Source organism: Macrobrachium rosenbergii, chromosome 5 (assembly GCF_040412425.1).
Source record: "Macrobrachium rosenbergii isolate ZJJX-2024 chromosome 5, ASM4041242v1, whole genome shotgun sequence".
In the NCBI taxonomy this organism is placed as follows: domain Eukaryota; kingdom Metazoa; phylum Arthropoda; class Malacostraca; order Decapoda; family Palaemonidae; genus Macrobrachium; species Macrobrachium rosenbergii.
The window spans coordinates 55,932,687-55,953,677 of record NC_089745.1 but is presented as its reverse complement, the minus strand read 5'-3'; the positions used below and the strand labels follow the sequence as shown (position 1 = coordinate 55,953,677).

At 37.6% G+C, this 20,991-nt stretch overlaps 2 protein-coding genes across 4 annotated transcripts in view; one reads left to right on the top strand and one right to left on the bottom strand.

Moving 5' to 3' along the window:
* LOC136838812 (regulator of microtubule dynamics protein 1-like) overlaps positions 1 to 14,379 on the top strand; it is a 94,789-nt gene extending 80,410 nt beyond the window's left edge. For 2 of the 3 annotated variants that reach the window (XM_067104425.1, XM_067104423.1), the window contains exons 5-6: positions 6,148 to 6,285; positions 6,464 to 12,501. In XM_067104425.1, coding sequence (XP_066960526.1) covers positions 6,148 to 6,285; positions 6,464 to 6,617 — 292 coding nt within the window. In that variant the 3' untranslated portion in view covers positions 6,618 to 12,501. Of the gene's footprint in view, positions 1 to 6,147; positions 6,286 to 6,463; positions 12,502 to 14,252 lie in introns of those variants that run through there. The other variant, XM_067104424.1, reaches the window with a different exon arrangement.
* Positions 12,221 to 20,991, bottom strand: part of LOC136838811 (spatacsin) — a 125,469-nt gene continuing 116,698 nt past the window's right edge. Inside the window, 4 exon segments of the mRNA XM_067104422.1 lie at positions 12,221 to 13,108; positions 13,198 to 13,359; positions 13,479 to 13,633; positions 15,615 to 15,739. Coding sequence (XP_066960523.1) covers positions 12,910 to 13,108; positions 13,198 to 13,359; positions 13,479 to 13,633; positions 15,615 to 15,739 — 641 coding nt within the window. The 3' untranslated portion in view covers positions 12,221 to 12,909.

Here is a 20,991-nt window from a genome sequence, read left to right as displayed (position 1 = left end):
AGAAGGAAGTGAAAGTGGTTTGGCAACACCACACACAGCTTTCAGAATTCTATGAACAGACATATGAGGAGCTTAGATCTCTAACATCGTGCACTTTTGCCTGCGTGACATTGTCTGGAGCTCATGATCGTTTCTCGTAGTCAAAACAAGATTGTATTCTTGGACACTTCCTTCCTGACCCGGCCTGTGCTAACAAAAAGTCTGCGACAACCCGGTCTAAGATGTTGAGTCCATTTTAGGTAAGCAAGCAGTGCCCTGACAGGGCAAAACAACATTTCATCAGAGTCATTGTGAACAAAGTTGCCCAAAGAAGGTGTAGAAAAGGAGACAAATCTTTCATCATAGACTGAAAGATTTCGAGTCTTCGCAACAAATTCTGGAATAAATTTGAAAGCTAAAGACTTCCGACCTCTGGTGTGTTTGACGTCATAAGACAGACCATGGTGTTCGCCTAGATGCTAGAGCCAGCAAGAAAACTGCCTTGAGGGTCTAAAGTTTCCATCTGTAGCCTGTCACAATGGTTCATAGGGGGCTCGAGTAAGACTAGTTGAAACCAGAGCCAAATCCCAACTAGGGGGTTTGAGTTTTCTAGAGGAACAGGACTGCTTGAAGCTCTTAACATAATATTTCCCAAGATGTAGATATATCTATGTCTTTCATGTGTAGAACTAGTGCTAGAGCATCCCTATAGCCCTTTACGGCAGACAAAGAAAGTTTTTCTGCCCTGAGAACGACTAGAAAATCAGCTATTTGTTGAATAGAAGATCTGAGTGGAGAAGAACCCTGTCTACGGCACCAATCACAGTAGACAGACCATTTTCCCTGGTACATGGATGTTGAAGACTTCCTGAAATATCCTGACATCTGAGACGTTGCTCCTCAAGAAAAGCCTCCAGCTCGCAAGAAATACTTGATAGTCTCCACCCGTGAAGAGATAGGGACTGTACCTTCTGCTGGTGCCTCTCCACATGAGGTTGACAAAGTAGATTGTGCCAGGGAGGTAACTCCCTTGGAACTTCTGACAGCTGAGACAGCAGGCCCAGGAACCATTCTGCCTGCAGCCACAGAGGAGCTACCAACGTCATCTGGAGATTCTGGGACCTCATTACGTTATTCAGGACCTGGCAAATCAGACAAAATGGAGGGAAAACATAAACGTCCAAATTGTCCCACGGATGTTGCAGGGCGTCCTCTGCCACTGCGGCCATGTCTGGCACCACTGAACAATAGACTTCCAGTTTTGTGTTGCTCCTTGTTGAGAAGAGATTTATCACAGGTCTCCTTCACAAGAGAAACAGCCTGTCCACCACCTCCTGATGCAGAGACCACTCCATTCCCAGAATCTGTTCCTGACGGCTTAACTTGTCTGCTACCGCATTCCTTTTTCCTGTAATGTATCTGGCCTTGATCTCCACTGAATTGTCTACAACCCACTGATGCAGTAGGACTGTCATAATGTGAAGCTGTCGAGAAACAAGTCCCCCCTGCGTGTTTACATATGTCACTACTGTAGTGTCCTTTGACATCAAAACTACAGAGTGACCCATTATCCTCTCGTGAAACTTCTGCAATGCTAAGAATGCTGCCTTCAGCTCCAACATATTTATGTGGAGTTGTTTGTCTTGATGACTCCATTCTCCCAAAATTAGAAGGTCCTCTAGGTGAGCTCCCCAACCTTCGGCCAAAACATCTGAGAATAACAGATGATCCGGAGAGGGCACATGGAGAGACACTCCTGCTGTCAAATTGTTGTCGTCCAGCCACCACAGCAGGTCTTTCCTCACCTCCAGAGACAGAGGAACTTTCACATGAGGGTGATCTGTTGCTAGAAACCAAAACTCCTTCAGTCTCCACTGTAGCGATCTCATATGTAGATGTCTGTGAGGAACTAATTTCTGTAGAGAAGTTAGTAGCCCCAGAACTACTTGCCACTGGTTTGCTGGTTATGTTTTCTCAGACAGAAAGGACACAATCATATTCTTGTGTTCATTCTTGTGAACACCTGAGATGTTGTCAGGCCAAAACAAAGCACTTTGAACTGAAACACCTGCTCTACAAGACTGAACCAAAGAAATTTCTGTGGTGAGTGATGGATTGGGATCTGGAAGTACGTATCCTTTAGATCTATGGTCAGCATATAATCTCCTTCTCTGACTGCTGCCAAGACCGTCCTTGGAGACTCCATTTTGAACTTCGTCTTCCTGACAAAAAGATTCAGTGTTGACAGGCCTATTACTGTCCTCCATTTGCCATTGGCCTTCGGTACTAGGAAGATCCAGCTGTAGAAGCCCACCAAAGGAACCGTTACTGTTTCTACTGCTCCCTTCTCCATCATTTTCTTCACTTCTCCTTGCAAAATGAGATGTTTCTGTGATCCCGGATTGTAAGAAAGGTGCGGTAGAGGGCGATCTGAAAGAGGTGGCATGAAGTCGAATGGAAGTAAATAACCTATCCTCAGGACATCTACTACCCACGTCTCTGACCTGAATCTCTGCCACACAGCCCAATGACTTGCCAGGCATCCCCCAACTAGTGGCACTAAATGGGGAAAGTCGTCACCCACTCTGTCGTCTCATACCCCTGCCTCTGCCCCTTTTTCCCCTTCTTCTTGCAGGTCGACTCTGAAAGGGCCGCTGTTGGGATGCTTTCTTCGTGGATGGAGCTTGTTGAGTAGGTTGAGGGGCAGGAATAGATCTCATGAACTTTTGTAGAGCCTGTTGAGTCTGCCTCGCAACGTTAGACCAACTCACATTAGACTTACTAACAGCTTACTGAACAAGCCTGTCGTTAGTATCGATACGACGTCTATCGATGGCAGCTTCCAGCTTCTCCTTAGGTAACAACAGCAATTGGGACTCCAAAATATCCCCACTCCAGAGCGACAACAAAGAGTCCACATCCACCGAGCGGCTTATCTTGGTTAGGGCTGCATCCCTTCTCATTAAAATATTAGCCCATACTTTTGCACTCAGATCAGTTAAATATGAAACAGCTTTAGTACCAAATTGAAGCAATCTGATAAAAGCTGTCTCATCTACTGAACTCCTTGCTGAATCCTAAGAGGCAAACTTAGCTACAGCTGTTGACCATAAATCTAACCAAGATGCCATCTGGAAGATAGAAGGGGCCGTCAACTCCAATGCAGCGGCCTCCTGACATGTAAGGGAAGGAGACTCCATTCTGACTCCATTCAGACCTGGTCTCAAATGAACGACGTCTGGGTTGATCTGTCTACCCAACAGTGGAATAACACGAGTCATATAATATCTCCTATGTTGAGATAGAGGAGGAGGGAGCAACTTGAACGATCTTCTTGACCGTAAAAAGTTATCCTGCCCTGAAATCCGTGAGTTTACATGGAGCAGGGCTGACTCTGTGTGACTAGAGCACGTCAATTCAAAGGACACCTTAATATCTTTTTTAGGTCCTAAAAGTGCTTCAATTCCAGTAGGAGCAATCACTGAAGGAGTTTCAGTCCTCCTTGACAGATTAATAAACTGATGAATCAGATCTATAACCTCTGCACAAGAGGAAAGAAACTCCTGATTTTCCACGTCTTTCGCTTCATTAACCCTGTTATTACCAGAAGAGGAAGGCACTGGAACATCATGAATACTCTCTCTCGAAGCTGAAGCACCCTATCACACAACGCACGTCCGTCTTCTCTTGGCCTAGTTGCATCATGTTGATGTCTGAGGGGCGACGACCGTTGAGTCCTTTCTCTGCGCTTTGACTGTGAACCTGAATGTCCCCATTCCCTCACATCCGACCGATCTTGTGATGTATTACATCCATATCTATCCATATCCATATCTATCCATACTTCTATGGCCGACACGTATCGGGGAAAAACTAGGCACTTTCTTGGGAGATCTGGACCTTGAACACCTGACCAACAGCCAAACAACAACTTCACTGTCCAGCGGCCTAGAAGACAAATGTCCGTTGTCATCCATACATAAATCCTCGGCTTCCAGTACCCTAGATCTCTTGATTGGAGCGTTATTATCTTTCCTCCTAACTTTCAACAACAGCCGTTCTGGAGACACAGGAACTTCATCGTGAATATTATTTGTCCATTGAGCCACCAAGGGCAACCTTCGAACGTATTTTGAAGGCATTCCCACTACATCTGTGCTCATTCCTAAGACTGGAACCGACGAAACTTTCAGTCCTACGTCCATAGGCTTCCTAGACTGAACGACCGTGGAAGAACCACGACCACCAACCTCTGAGACAGAGTCCACGACCGAATCTCGAGCTCGCATACACACAGGGATGTGGCAGTCCTGGCTTGAAGAAGAAGAAATTGTCCTTCTCTTTTTTGGCATGAGGAAAAGCCACGAAGTCCCTGATCCTTCAATGCTTAACTGGAGCTCGCACAGGTACAATGGACAAATCCGATGAAGCTGATGATGAGGCAGAAGACGACGACGACTTATGTCTTTCCTCCTTGCATACTTTATTAAACTTCTCTTCTAACACTGAATTTCTCCATCACCGTTCTCGCTAACAAATCCGTCAACATAGAATTCGACGTCATCCCAGAAGATGTAGTTGTTGAAAGGGTAGGATTTGATGTCACCACAGCTGCCATGTTAGAAGGTGGTGTCACTGATGGACCAGGTTGTGACATCACTACACTGTGCGAAACATGTGAAGAGTTTGTTGGTACCACTGCAAGCAATACCAAGGAAGCCCCAACATGATGCAGAATTGGTACCATATGCGTTCCAGAGGATGTTGTACTTGACCCCATATAATGGAGGCCCAAGGCCCGTGGGGGACACCCGTAGAATGAGGGACTGGAGGGTAGCGTGAAGCCATGTAGTGAGACAACACAGGCCATCCAAGTTGATACCCCTGATAGGCTTAGTGAGGACCATGTGCTTGCCATCCTCTGAGCATCCGGAGCGGGAAAATGAGATAAAGAAGGAGATCCCCCTCCCTTCCCTGAAGGAAAAGAAGGGGCATAATTAAGCATATAATTACCCGAAACCCCTCCAAATGCATCCCCCGATGAATCTTATGGACAAATAGGAAGGGGCATGGGAAACTTCTATTACAGGTGAAACAACTGGAACAGGCCTCTCTGAGGAAAGGACAGCATCACGAGGAGTCTGAACAAAGGAAACTGCAGACGAATCCCCATCAATCCAAGATGGAGCCGCCTCCTTCCTCTTGTACTGACCCTTCCCATAAAACCTCTCCCATTGTTCCACTGACCAATCACAATATACAAAACAAGGATTAGTTGCATTACATACGTTCTCTCTGCATCTGCTACACGTTGGATGAGGATCCATATTCACTGAAGTTAGGAAACGAGAACAAGGAAAGCCACCAACGCCTGGACATTTCCAGTGCTTCTTACGAGATCCAAAAGATATACTCGCAGGAGGGTTAAGAGGATCCATTATATCCAAGCACACGTCCACAAACAGCAGAAAACGACACACTGAAACAGAAAGAAAGCAAAAATGGGCAAATCAAACCAGCTTTAGAGAGGAGAGAAAGAACAACACTTCCTCTCCCAGAGGTGGTAAAAGAGTAACTGATGAAGTCACAGAGCACTGCTTGGGTGTGGGTGGTCCCACGTGACTCATGACTAAGGACAGATGCCACTAGTCCCTTGCATATACAGTTTTGCTGATGTTGCTGGATTCCATCTGGCACTAGAAGTTTATCCTGATGTTAAGACAGAATGTGCGTTTCATATATGAACAAATATATTTAGCTTGATGCCTCTTTTAAAAATAATCCTTTCAGGCATACACTGTGAAAGGTAAAGTTTTTAGTGTGATCTGAATGAACATTTTTTTTTTATTTAAATGAATTCATAGATAAAAGGAAATTTAAGTAACATATGTTAGTCTAAAGTAAACTCTCACAGGGTCTAGTACCTATCAAAAGGACAAACCCTAAAAGCATATGTTAAGTTAAAGGCTACAGGGTTTGTATGCAAGAATTTTATGAAAAAAAAAAAAAAAAAAAAAAAAAAAAAAAAAAATTTTGTATGAGTTGTGGTCACACTTTTATGAAGGTTCATTCTTTTAGATTTTATTTCATGTTATACTTTTATTTTTCTTAGAATTTACAAACAAGTATGCAAGTCTTTTTATATTTATAGTATGTCTTTGCTTCCAGGTGCTTTACAGTTGCAAATATACCATGGTACCAGCGGAAAATAGCAGCAGTTGTGTTTGCTACACCACCATCCTCTTCATTTGAAGAAGCCTTAGGCCATTTTTTGCATGCTGAGGAAATCTCTCCTAATTTTTACAGGTAAGTTGATACCTTGGCTGTTACATTTGAATGAACTGTATTTAAAGCATTAAGTTTGGCTGCCTAATAATGGTTACCTTTTTCAAATAATATTATTAAATATTATAAATTTATTGGATATGGAGTTTACAGGAATTTTATATTTTTATAAAAATTTTTAACTTGAAATTTTTTCCAGTAAAAACCTGTTTATGATTGGGAAAACCTATAAAATGCTTGGCAAAAAGGAGGAAGCTAAACAGTATTTGGAACGGGCCAGAGATTACCCACAGAAAACAAGAGAAGATAGAGAATCCAGGGAGGATGCAATTAAGCTTCTTAAAGATTTGTGAATATGTTGGAAATTAACATGCAGTTATAAGGTACTTCATGCAGAATAATTTGCAGCTTTAGTACAAGAACTTGAGAAATGCCTTTAGGGTAACGTGCCTTTTTATATATCAGTTGTCCTGCATTGTACAAAAGTTGTTGCCTCACTTGTACCAAGCTCTCTAATATGAGTGTATTATGCTTTAGTATTTGTTTTTCAGTGTTTCACCAAAAGCAAACATAGACATGCTTCTCTGAGAATTAACAGGAAAATACTGTATAGAAGAATGTTAAAGTAAGTGGTGCATAATACTCACACTCATAATGTCTCATTAGAAACTGCAGATTGGTGGATAAAGAAATTATTTTTGTTATTGGATCCAAAATTATATACATGTTGATAGGTTAAGTAGGTTTCTGGATTTTGTACTCAAACAGATAAGAAAACCTTGCAGAATATCCAAAGGAAGGCTGTTTTTTATGTAAATGCCTGAACACTCATAATCACAAGAATGAAACAAGCTTAAAATTTATGGTGACCCAATTTAGGTTTCAGTTGAAAGGGAGTAGCAAAACTTTGTATTTAATACAGAGTACAGTACAGAACCATGGTTATTTATAAAGATAATGTTTTATTTAAGAAACCAAAGATTGGTAGTGGAAAATATACAGAAATATAGAAGGAAAAAAGAAAAAGATTATTAGTGGAAGATGTTGCAAGATGCAGAAGGAAATTTTTTGTGACAAAGCTTGATTACACTAGAAGACCTGTAAACATCAGTAGATTTCTATGTTTATCTTTGATGGAGATCTTAGTCTTATTGGTTAGAATAAAATCATAGGGAAAGAAAAAAGTTCAAGGGCTGGTTTTTATGATGTTAGTGCAAAATGACTAATACTGTATGCTTTATATTCATTAACATGTCAACTCGGGTAGTCCTCTGTTAAGTTTTAACCAAGAATTAGGGTTGTCCTTGAATTTTTTGTTCACCCAAGTATCCTTTGAGTTAATAAAAAGTAATAATTTATCACTAATGTAAATTTAAAATTTATTCTCTTATTGTAGGAATTTTATTTTTACATGCTTAATATAGAGAATATTATAGAGGAATTTGAAATTATAGAGACAGTATAGAGATACAAACCCAAAAAGTTAATTTCAAAGCTTTCTGAAAAATGTTGACAGTAGTAGTATGTTTTGCATCTAACATGATAGAGAAATTGCTGCACTTAAAACTACCGAATCCCACTGGAGGAACAGGATTATTATTTTTCACAACCAATGTTAAAAGTACTGTAGTTTTTTATTTTTAAATTGCAGATGCTTCTACAGAGAATCTTTGTGAAAGACAATGAAAGTTTGTGATAAATTTTGAAGTAGCAAATTTTGTACTGTACATGTCCATGGTTCTGAAGGAGATAGTGGAGATACTTTGCCATTTTTTCATTATTTGGTTGTTGTAGCTGGATGAAACAAGTTTCTTAGAATTAATTGGTTTCTAAGGGTTAAAGTATACCATTGTTTCCCAAGCTGGGCGAGTGATAAAAAGCATATTTAGGGATGGCAATCTATGTTTATGTTGCTAGCTTAGCATACCATTCCTTCATTTATTTACTGCAGACTTGAGTTTGACATCTTTGTTGTTTTGGTACCTAATGTACTACACCAATGCTCAGAGTTAATTGGTAACATGTAATATATTTAGGAATTATTCAAAGGCCATGAAATATTTATATGTTAATATGTTAAATTTTTATAAGCCAGGCTTGATGCAGGTGTAATGTCATATCTCGTTGAACAGTTATATAGATAAATATAGGAAAAACCTTTATTAAGGTTTTATACTAATATAAAAATTTACAAATTTTTATATTAGTATCATGCTCTGTTGTTTAGACATTTAAAGTTAGTTTTTGTGCCAGAGTTAACTTTGTTTGAGCCTCTTTTACAATTTGTAGCACAAACAATGCAAGTAATTTTAAGTATTTTACTATATCTCAATGCAAGCAATTTTCAAATACAGCATAAGGTATACTATTTTGAAGTGTGATGGGGGGGAAATCATAACTGAGTACCTGAATTTTCAAAGCATATGGAAATAGATTTTCATTTTTGGGGAAGGAATTACGCAACTCTAAAAGCGTAAAAAGGATGTAAATCAATATTTTGTTAGTTTTTAAGGTTAAAAGCCTTAGTTTGTCCAGTTTTCGTATATCAGTTATTAAAATTTAGTTTTTCAGTTATCAATCACACTTTTATATTTTTTTTATAGTATTGTATTACATATAAATGCATTTATTTACAAACATTTACAGAATAATTAATAGCAAATGACAAATTTTTTATGACTTTACAAAATACCTTCATTGATTAGGATACAAAATCATTTTCATAAAGATCATTGTGAAAGTATAATTTATAGAATAATTAGTAGGTATGAACAACTGCAGTAGTCAAATTGTTATTTAAGTTTCGTTCATTACTTGTTTGAATGTTCTTTTGATTATATCTCCATGATCCAATTTGTCAATCTTTTAATGTGTTTAGTATGCCTAGCTCAGTGGTTTGGTTAAACCTTTTTTATAACTAAAACAGTGGTTTGGTTAAACCTTTTTTATAACTAAAACAAGCTAAGATAAATATTGAGTATAATGACAAAGTAAGCATTATGCATAGTAAGTTACGGAGTTACGGTACAACATTTGAGAATGACATCACAGAAAACAAAACTACTTATGAGGGTAAGAGAGAGTAAAAAATATTCTACACTCAGTATTGATTTCATGTTCCTTAGCCAAGTAGATTCTGAAGATTGTTGTCCTGTTTTTGAACTTAATAGATTCTGAAATACTTGAAAAAATTTTTAAGGTAATGCATTTCTTAGTATTAAAAACAATAAACTGCGTATATTTCAAGTATGTGTTTGAGTAGGTCTTATATTTTTAATTTCAGCAGTAAAATTTACGAATCTAGTGGTTTCAAATTTCAGAGAGTATTGTACAAGGTAGAAAACCAATACTGAATTCTTACCATCTTTTATCCTAATTTGTAATCTTGTTTTAGGATATTTTTTTTCGCATTTTAAATTATGCATATGCTGCTTATATTATAAAATATAGTCATGTTTCTTCATTTTCGTTTTAGCTTGAACAAAGCCAGAGATCACTGAAACATATTGCAATAGACATTAGTGTAATTGCCAGAGTCCTTGTTGAATTTCCAACTAGTGCAGAATAGTGATTTACATACTTTTCTACAGAAGTACAGACCATTGCCTTTTGTGTTGGAGTATTCCTCAAGTCGAGCTTGAAGCAGTTGTTGAAACTTCATAAGTTGGATTTTGGAGGTAACCAGGTGAGGGGAGGGGTGAACCCCCACCATAAGCCAGCAGTTTTCTTCAGCTGCACTAGAGTTAAGACATATTTCTGCGCTCAGACTGCCTGTTAAGTTGTATGTATGGTGTTTGTGTTTTATTGTTCAGCCTGGATATGAGCATGAAAAGTAAACATTGAAAGGTATGAAGGATCTAACTTGGTGTTTTTGCACGTAGAGTCATTGGTTTCAGCAAAATCAGTTCTGCTGTAGTAGGTCCCATGAGGAGTGTGATGGACTGGTCTCTGCAGTGGAGAGGTTTAGTAGCAGTGGAGTAAATCCAAAAGACATTCATTAGCATCTCTGAAGGGGGTAAAATGGTTACTCTTTAATACTGCCGAATCTCATTGCCTCCTCTCTTTCACTTCTTGTTCGGTAAAGGCAAGAGGGTAGGTGACCAGCCCATGCTGTACCCAGGTGAGACTGTGGCATGTGTTGATGGTTGCTATGGCCTACCCTTGCCTCATCAGCAGCCTCCCTAGAATACTAACAGACATTTCTGTCCCTTAGAATTCTGAGGAATCCATCTTTCTTTGCAGTTCCCACCATGTAGAGATAACCCCGGGGTATGGTATATAGACCTATTCCTCTGATGCCAGGTGCACAAGAGGGTTCACCACTTATGAGCTGTCAGTTACAGAGTTTTTGGCTGAAAGGAATATTTTGGTGGACCAGTTCAACTACTAGGAAGAGCTATCCAGGAGAGATTTGTCCCTGCTTGGTTGTGTAAGGAAAAGCTTCTAGAATTCTAATGAACTTAAGTGATCAAACTGTCACCACACAGTCATCCAGGAAGTTCCTGGTGTTCTATCCATTTCGAGACTCCAGGCAGCCTTTGAAAATGCCTTCCAGCTGCACCAGGGACACAGGATAACGTTGCCTTTCCTGCCGACAGTCTGTATTGTCAATTGATCAACTACATGTTTGTCGCTCTAGGTCACAGATAACCATGTTAGCCTCCTTGTTGGTCCCAAACTGAGTGGTATCCAGACCTGCTAGCTCTCCTGGTCATAACACCCAGAGATTCTTGTTTGTCCCACTCTTCATTGCTAAATGACTCTACATTCTAGGTGGTTTCAACTAACATCTACTAGGGAGTGGACCATCAACTCTGATTGATGTCGTAAATGGTGTTTCGCTATGGTTGAAACTACTTTACAGGAGATCATGGACTTACTAATCTACCTTCAGCAATATAAGCTCCTCTCAGTCCTTGTAATGAAACCTGTTGCCCTGCCTTGAACAGTTTTCTGACTGAAGGCCATGGACCTCTTTCTCTAGTTTTCCATGCTCGTAGGATTTTTTAACAGTTTTGCCAACCTCATTAGTTTTGGCTTCTGGAGAGGAATGTGGCTTCAATTCTTCTCCAGCATAACTCAGGATGCCTTGGTCTAGGAATTTCTTTTTTCGCTCCCTCTGAGTATTTCTTTGTGCAGAGCTGGATGAGCTTTTTTAGTGTTAGTGTATGCCCTGCAGCACTAACAAATGAGAACTCAGTCTTAGGGTAGAGAGTCATGATTTCTTCGTAGCACTAGCAGTCATAAGGAGGTTGTTTCCTAGAGTATCCTTCTCTTTGGCGTCATGACACAATCATGAGGACATTTGGTTCTTCCTGCAAGGAGGACTGTCATCCAGTCCAAGTGAGAGCTCATAAAGCCAGGGGTCCTACCCTGTCCCTAGCCATTCAGGGTAGCTTTTCAGTTCCACAAATAATGATGACAGCTGTCTACTGGTGCCATACTACATTTACTTCATTTAACCTTTGGCACATCACCAGCATGTCCATGAGCCCTTCTCCTTAGGGCCTGTGGTGGCTGCTTAACAGATTGTGTAGTCTCTAAACTCTTTTTCAGATCAAAAGCATCTTGCCTGGGTACACTCTTTCCCTTCTTCCATCCTCTGCAAGGCAGCAGTCAGTCTGGGTATGTGCTAGATGTGGTGTGATGCAGGTAAACTTCACAGTCATGTATCCTACTCACAGCTTTGACTAAGTTGTCAGGTTGTGGGAGTTTACCAACAACAGCCAGCTTAGAAATAACCACCTAGTTACAAAGTTTCAACAGCAGTTACAATCTCATACAGAGGAATACTTCTACATGAAAGGCTATAGTTTGTATACCTGGAAAAAATACAAATTACTTTAAAAATTTGGTTCTTTTCCTTTATGCAATCAATCTTATTGTAGACTGTTACACATAGATGGGATTTTAATATCTTCAAACATCAAATAATGGAGGTAATAAATTTAATATAAAATGTATATACATTTATTTTTCTTATATATAATGTGACAATGTCAATTACTATTTGAATATTTTAAACTTAACTTCAATATATTTAATATAACAAAATGTATATACAAATTTATTTTTATTATTAATGACAATGTCAGTTGCTACTTGAATGCTTAAACTTAACTTCAACGATAAATACAATTGCATGTTATATTGTTAAAGCCAAAGTATGTGTATCACGAACATGAAATTTCATTTAAAACTAAACGGCAAATAAAAATGTTTATCACAGTATATAAATGATAATTACCCTTTAACCTTGCTGATAACCTTGAAACTTCCATAAATTGGGGATTGAAAGTACGATGTGTATCATGTTTACACTGACTGTGGGGGTTGCTAAACAAATCAAGATACTAATCTTGTTCAAATCTGGGCTAAAATCAATTTTATCAAATGTGAGACCAGAACTGAGTTCCACTTTATACACACAAAACCATCAGATAAGTTAAAAATGCTAGAAAAGAGCCTTGCAAACCTCTCATAAAACATCCAAACTTTTTTCTTCAAACACTTTCATTCCACAATTTCCACATACACTGTATATAATTAATATTATACTACCTGAGTATTTATCACAGCTGTAGCATCAACAATTAATCAGACTCACAGAAAATGTTAACCCTTGCAACAAAAGTAATTTCTTCTCTAGCTAGAAAATGTTAATCCTTTTTTAAAAACTGTATCCTTGAGGTATGGTGCCGAGGATGATGATAAACAAGCTTCTATATTATTCTTCAGGCCAAGCTGACTGGCAACGCGATATACTACATCAGCTTCCTCAATATAAGCTAATAGTTTTGCAATACGTTCTTGACGAACTCTGGTCACCCCTCCATGTTCAAGCCTGAAAAAGTTGATATTTAAATTACAATTCAACTAAAATACTTCCAGGCTCACTTCAATCATTTTCAAGAAGAAACCAAAGTAACTTACTTCTTCACAACATCCAACAAAACTTCAGCTGTCAGCGAAAAATTTTCTAAATATTCAGCTAAATACAGTTCATTTCCATCAACAACAAACTGGTGATACAAGGCTGTGCTCCAATCAACATTTGTGTCATAAGCACGGCCAACTAGTATAGCTTCACATACACTGTGGAAAAAAGTTATATTAATCACATAATCAGGCTTGAGGAAATTAAACATATATGATGTAAATTTGATTTTCTCTTCCATTATTGAACAAAACCATTAAAAAACTTTAAGCCTTACTTTAAATGTTTTGTAGTTACTATTCTGACACCTGAAGAAGGTAGCTTCAACAACCTTAATGCGGTATCATTCGTGCTATTTTGGACATGAGCTATTTGTAAAGCCACCAACTCAGCTGAACGACTGCAAGTAACTGCTGCTGTGATTTGTTGATCCTGAAACAGTGAAAAAATTTATATATCACTGGAGTAATTTACATAACATTACAGTAAAGCATGTATTCAGAAAGGCAAAGAATGATTTAACAGTAAATTTGTATAAAATTTAGCTAAAAGTAATTGCAGTTCACTAAAGCAAACTATACAGCATTACAGGTTTAACAGTGCATTTTCAAATAAAAGCACTATACTACTGTACACACTTACGGTGCGTACACACGGCCTAGCAGTGCTCGTTGGACAAACACTGTTAACATATCGTACTCTGTAGTATGGTGATGACGTAAGCGCATATTTGGGGGAGAACTGACCTAGCAACCAACAGTTCTACCAGATATTGATGTATACCACAGTTTCTACTCCGTACGCTGGTCAAAGTCCGGCAGACAGTGTTCGGAACAGATGCCATCTGAGCTGAACATTATCTTGGCTACAATGAAAATGTGGAATAGTTTGCCTTATTTCAGCTGTGGAATCATCTAATCTCCAAATATTTAAGCAACGAGCAAACTCATTTCTGCTCTCTGCTGACGTCTCCTGAATTTCAGGTGTCTCAGTTTTACTCTCTATTCCCTATTTATTATCACCTTTTCCCATAATTTGTCTCTCTCTACAGGTTGAGTTCCCTTTGGAGTCCTCTTGGGGTTACAGTCTGATTTAAGAAAGAAAGAAAGAAAATAAAAACAGGCAGGAGCACATGCCCCAAAATGGATGAGGACTCACGAGATGGTCATCACAAAGCTTCATACTCTGCCAACATCTTATCATCTCCAATGACAAAGGGGGAACATCAACCTGTGATGGAAAGTTCAAGATCATGCCACTGCCCTGGATGGTCTTGAAGATTGATTAGGAGAGGAACCAAACTGAATCTCCTACAGAAGTCTCTCTGAAGGCCAGTCAATAACTCTCATGACTAAGCCACATGTTCTTCAGGAGCTTCAATCCCCAAAAAGGGATCAAAGACTGGTGTCTCTTCTACACGAGAAGAGAATGCTAAAGGAAAATCATGAAGGGTAACCCTGATGACAAAACTCCTTGTGGCCTCCCCTTCTCCAGCAGTCAGAAGAACGAGAAGGAAGACAGCAGGTGGACAGAGCTAAACCCAGATACTCCCCCAAAAGTACTAAACAATTTACACTTCCTGAGGATGAATGCTGAGTTTGGTGACCCAAGTTGCAGCAGAGACATGAAGACTTGACAGCAGCAAAAGGAAAAGTGACTGAATTACCAAAAGGAGAGTGGGTGGTACCTCACCACTTAATTACACCCTTGTTACGAAGCTTCAACAACCAAAACGGCTGTTGCCAAAGTTTACATGTAAAAAAAGGCAAAGTAGGTATCCTTGTAGCAACAAATCAACTTGGGTCAAAACTGATCAAGAAATTTGCAAAGAACGCAAGAGATTAGATATTGAAGATTTACCTTACAATGTAAAATATAAGTTAAGAATGATTTTCCAAGTATTAAAAATATTTTTCAAAAGATCTTAAATTTGTCAATATTTTGTTTTACTACTATTTACAAGTTATTAAAATGAAATGAATTTCAAGTACACATACTCAATAAACTTCTCTTGAAATATCAAATCCCAGTCCACAAGACAGAAAACCAATCACTGCCTGTGATGAGCAAATACATCTACCTTTGCCTGACCAATCTTTTAATACTATTAATCACATCTCTTAGATCTGTCAATATGGTTTATTGCTCCCAATTCACTGTACTTTGCTATTTACAATAAATTTTGAACAAAAAAGAAAGCACATATTGTTTGTCAGTTTACAATTCCAAGCCTGTATTTTTTAAAATAAAGTCTTCAGTTTGATGTGACATGTTACAAAAATCATAATTACCTAGTCAAACTGAGAAGCTAACATAAAACCAATAAATACTCTGTTGCATGAAGACTATAACAAATACTAACTTTAAACACCTAAAGAACTACCATATAAAAAGTTTGAACAAATATACCTACCTGCATATAATACTGTGCAGCATGTGCATAGCTATGCATGGCCTGGGTAAGAAGTTTGTTGTCAGCATTATGCAAATATACAGGTGGCATATCATCAGCAACTGAGGATGATTGACGGTCATTTCCTGGTAAAATAAACAACTGATGATGAGTGCTGTTCACTCTGATAAAATAAACAACAGCACATATACAGTACATACGTACATGGATAAGAACATAACTTGCTCCTATCTAAAAAGCTACACAAGCAAGTAATGTGTTGGAGCATGAATGACAATGCAAAATATTTATAAGCAGGTTCAGGCAGAAAGGATCCATGTTTTATTAAAATTAATGAAACAACCTACATATAGTACATCAAAGTAATGGCTGTAATAAACTGTTTCAAATAATATCTTTCACAATCCATTACTTTGCAAAACATTTAGCAGCTTCAAACTTTTCCATCTATCTGCATTCCACTCTAACCTTGACCTCATAAAGAAGAGATGATTCAACAACCCATTCATACATTTCAAATTTGCTTCCAGAACACACCCATTTCCTATTCCAAATCTTTTGCAAATACCTCAATACACTGTTTCATTTATAAAGTACCAGAACTCAATTCTTCTTTCAACCTACCATTATCAATTACATGTACAGTATTTCTAAATGCTAGTATGCATCAATGGCTTCCAGCACCTATGTTAACTTTCAATGCTTCATCTTCCTGGTTTCTAGTTACCCTTATAATTTTACTTTCTCCCATTCATTTTCAAGTTTCTCCACTTACAAAAACTTTCAAATCAATCCACAAACTATCAGAATTATTTTTTATCAATCCATAAACTATCAGGATTATTTTTTAATGTTTCTTCTGCTCATCAAAGCTCTAGAAAGCACTGGCAACATAAAACATGTAAAATGCGCTGAAGTTTCTTTGGTGTAATCAAGTTTTCTGTACAGCCGCTACAGCGTATAATCAAGACCACCAAAAATAGATCTACCTTTTGGTTGTCTCAGTATAATGCTGCATGAGCAGCGGCCCATGAAACTTTAACCATGGCCCGGTGGTGGCCTATCCTAAGACGTTACCAAAAGCACAATTCTGGCTAACTTTATCCTTAAATAAAATCAAAACTACTAAAGCTAGAGGGCTGCAATTTGGTATGTTTGATGACTGGAGGGTGGATGATCAACATTCCAATTTGCAGCCGTCTAGCCTCAGTAGTTTTTAAGATCTGAGGGCAGACAGAAAAGTGCGGAAAGAATAAAGTGTGGATGGACAGACAAAGCCGGCACAATTTTCTTTTTCAGAAACTAAAATTGTCAAGTAATCAATGATACTATTCGCCAATATCCTTCACCATTGATCTATGCATCAAAAACTGCAACCTTTAGACTTCTGCCATTATAAAAGTTGACTAAGTGTTGTTACGTTCCAGAATCCCACTGAATGTTTTCCTCAATAGGTACGGAAAAAAATCGAGATCTAGCAAGAAAAAATGCTAACATGGCAACACTGTCACTAGGAAGACTTCATAGTTTACACATAGCACTTAGGTCACTAATAAACCTATCACTAAACTAATGCTGAGTTGGTTGGATTCTCCTTTTTTATTTAGATGAGGAGAAACATGTGAATTGTAACTTCTAAGTTCCTTGTTGCTCTATCACCTTGGTGTTGAAACGACTGAAGAGATTATTTGTTAAATTTACCCACATATATTCTCTAAAACAAATACTATTGCCTGACACTGAGAAAAGGCAAAGAATTTGTGGAAGAAATTTTACTGAAATTAGAAGTGCTTGATTTCCAATGTAACTGGTTAAGCATTAAATCAATTTTATGACCACTGATGCAGATGAATATGAAATGACCTAGGCCTAGTTAAACTTGTTATAGTTTAAACCCTGGTAAATTTCAGATATTTTATGGGTCTAGTTACACTTGTGACTTGAAGGCCTCACAGTAAAAACTATAAGAATCGACTGCATTTTCCACAGGAAGATGAAAAATGAAGAAAATGCCTCCCATGTCATCGTGTTTAGAAGGATATGTTATGGATTCTAACCCAATATTCTCAACATTCTCACTTTACCACCTGCCAACATTACAACTTTACACTATATCTGCCCTTCCTTTAACTTCTTAATTCATTTTACTCATGTGATATTAAGTAACCATGAAAACATAACGCACCCTTGTCTCTTACCCTCACTGACACCTAAAAATTCTGACACACATTTCACTTTCTTTATAAACTTTTAATTCCACTTAAATTACACTCTATCATACACCCACAGCACCCTACACATGGTATCTCAATCTTTCATATATTTCCTTGGTCTATTTGCACCTAACCCTCTAATGCCGAGCCTCTATTTACAAAAGTGTCTGTCGTATGCTGGCGGTGTTCGGGAGTTAGCGCCGAAGCAGAAAAAAAGTTTTTTTCAAAAAATCACAGCACGCTTAGTTTTTAAGATTAAGAGTTCATTTTTGGCTCCTTTTTTTGTCATTGCCTGAAGTTTAGTATGCAACCATCAGAAATGAAAAAATATATCATTATCATATATAAATATTGAAATATATGACAGCGCAAAAAAAAATTTCATATATAATTGTATACAGTTAGCGCCGAAGCGAAAAAAGTTTTTTTTCAAAAATCACAGCACGCTTTAGTTTTTAAGATTAAGAGTTCATTTTTGGCTCCTTTTTTTGTCATTACCTGAAGTTTAGTATGCAACCATCAGAAATGAAAAAATATCATTATCATATATAAATATTGAAATATATGACAGTGCAAAAAAATTTCATATATAATTGTATACAAATCGCGCTGTGAGCAAAACGGTTAAAGCTAACAAGTTATTTTTTTTTCTTTGTATTGTACACTAAATTGCAATGACTTTGGTATATAACAAATTGTAAAACGATCAAAGCAACACAGAGAAAATATTATCACAAAATGATGCATGAATTCATGTAATGCGGATGTAAAAAGTTTTTCAAAAATTCACCATAAATCGAAATATTGTGCTAGAGACTTCCCGTTTGTTGCAAAATGAAGGTAATTGATTGAATATTACTAGACTGTAAGTGTTTTAGCTTACAATTGCAGTTTTCGACCATTTCGGTCAAGATAAAGTTGACCGAAAGTAGAATTTTTTCTATTTATCGTGATTTATATGAAAATATTTCAAAACTGATAAAAGCTACAACCATGAGTTATTTTGTTGTATTCTACATGAAATTGTGCACATTTCTATATATAAAACTTTGTGTAATGACTAAAATAAAACGGTGCAAACATTACGACAAAGTGACGAAAGAATTTCTGAGATGTTCGGCCGAGTTACCGCGCGGATGTAAGGAAAAAGTTTTTTTCAAAAATTCACCATAAATCGAAATATTGTGCTAGAGACTTCCAGTTTGTTGCAAAATGAAGGTACATGATTGAATATTACTAGAATGTAAGAGTTTTAGCTTACAATTGCGTTTTTTGTCATTTCGGTCGAGTTAAAGTTGACCGAGGGTTGAAATTTTGGCACTTATCATGATTTATATGAAAATATTTCAAAACTGATAAAAGATACAACCATGAGTTATTTTCTTTGTATTCTACATGAAATTGCGCACATTTTCATATATAAAAGTTTATGTAACGACTAATATAAAAGGGTGCGAAAATTACAACAAAGTGACGAAAGAATTTCCGAGATGTTCGGCCGAGTTACCGCGCGCGGACGTAAGGAAATAGTTTTTTTTCAAAAATTCACCATAAATCGAAATATTGTGCTAGAGACTTCCAGTTTGTTGCAAAATGAAGGTACATGATTGAATATTACTAGAATGTAAGAGTTTTAGCTTACAATTGCGTTTTTCGACCATTTCAGTTGAGTTAAAGTTGACTGAAGGTTGAAATTTTGGCACTTATCGTGATTTATATGGAAATATTTCAAAACTGATAAAAGCTACAACCATGAGTTATTTTCTGTTGTATTCTACACGAAATTGCACACATTTCCATATATAAAACTTTATGTAACGACTAATATAAACCGGTGCAAACATTACGACAAAATGACGAAAGAATTTCAGAGATGTTCGGCAGAGTTACCGCGAGCGGACGTAAGGGAAAAGTTTTTTCAAAAATTCACCATAAATCAAAATATTGTGCTAGAGACTTCCAATTTGTTGCAAAATGAAGGTAAATGATTGAATATTACTAGAATGTAAGAGTTTTAGCTTACAATTGCATTTTTCGACCATTTCGGTCGAGTCAAATTTGACCGAAGGTTGAAATTTTTTGTAGTTGACATATGATACGTCCACTCGGCACCCAACAGACAATTTTATTCGACGTACGATACGTCCAGTAGGCATTTAAGGGCTAATATTGCTTTTTTCCTTTCCTCTCAAACTTCTCATACAAGGTTTCATACATGTGATCCACATATCCTCCTCATTACTTAAACCTAAACTGATCCTCCACTATCAATTATTCTTTTCTAAATCAAAACCCTTCCCTAGTATACCAATTAGTTCCAAAACCTTATAATACTTTTCGTCATCTCTATCACCTTCAGTTGTATATAAAAGAACAGCTTTTCCTCTTATATGTTCCTCTGGAACTTTCCCTCCAGCCAAACATACCTTATACCTCATTCACCTTGGTCAACGACTCAATCCACTTTCACTATTATGTCGCACATCTTCCTATGCTGAGGGTTTTCAATAGTAACAACTCACTACACCTTTGAGTCCTAAAACTGATCCAAAATGAGGATGAAAGCTTTAGCCTATTTCCTAGAAAATCAATTATGCCTCTTTTGACCCACGCAGAAAACCATGTAGCTGATAGTTAGATGACTATGGTGGGTACAGCTAGAGTGGAGAAGTGCATGATGCTAACCTCATCCTGACCTTCTGCAGCCACCCCTTCAAGGGGAAAATATGGTTCAATATCCTTATGGGTGAAATGATGCGAGAAAATGAAAGTACTTGTAAGTGCAACATTGTTGAATAAGACAAGTAGCATGGAGTGGTTGCTGTTTGTTTTCAGACAATACTGTACAATACTTGTTTGGAAAAGAGTCTGAAATTGTTTGAAAGGGAAGAAAATTGAGAGTAAACATGAACAAGAGTATGGTTATGAGGATGATGTAGCAATGAATGGTATTATGGGTGGTGGAAAAATGGAACCAATTGAAAAACATGTATTTTGGAGGAAATATAATGAATGATGGTAGGGTGAGAGAAGAGGCAAATCCAAGCAGGTGAAGATAGTTACAAATACAGTACTGCCAATGTTGTTGACATACAAATTATTTTAAGAATCACTGGTGGGATACTTCTCAAAGATCTCTAGAGAGTCATGGACTCATTCTGAAG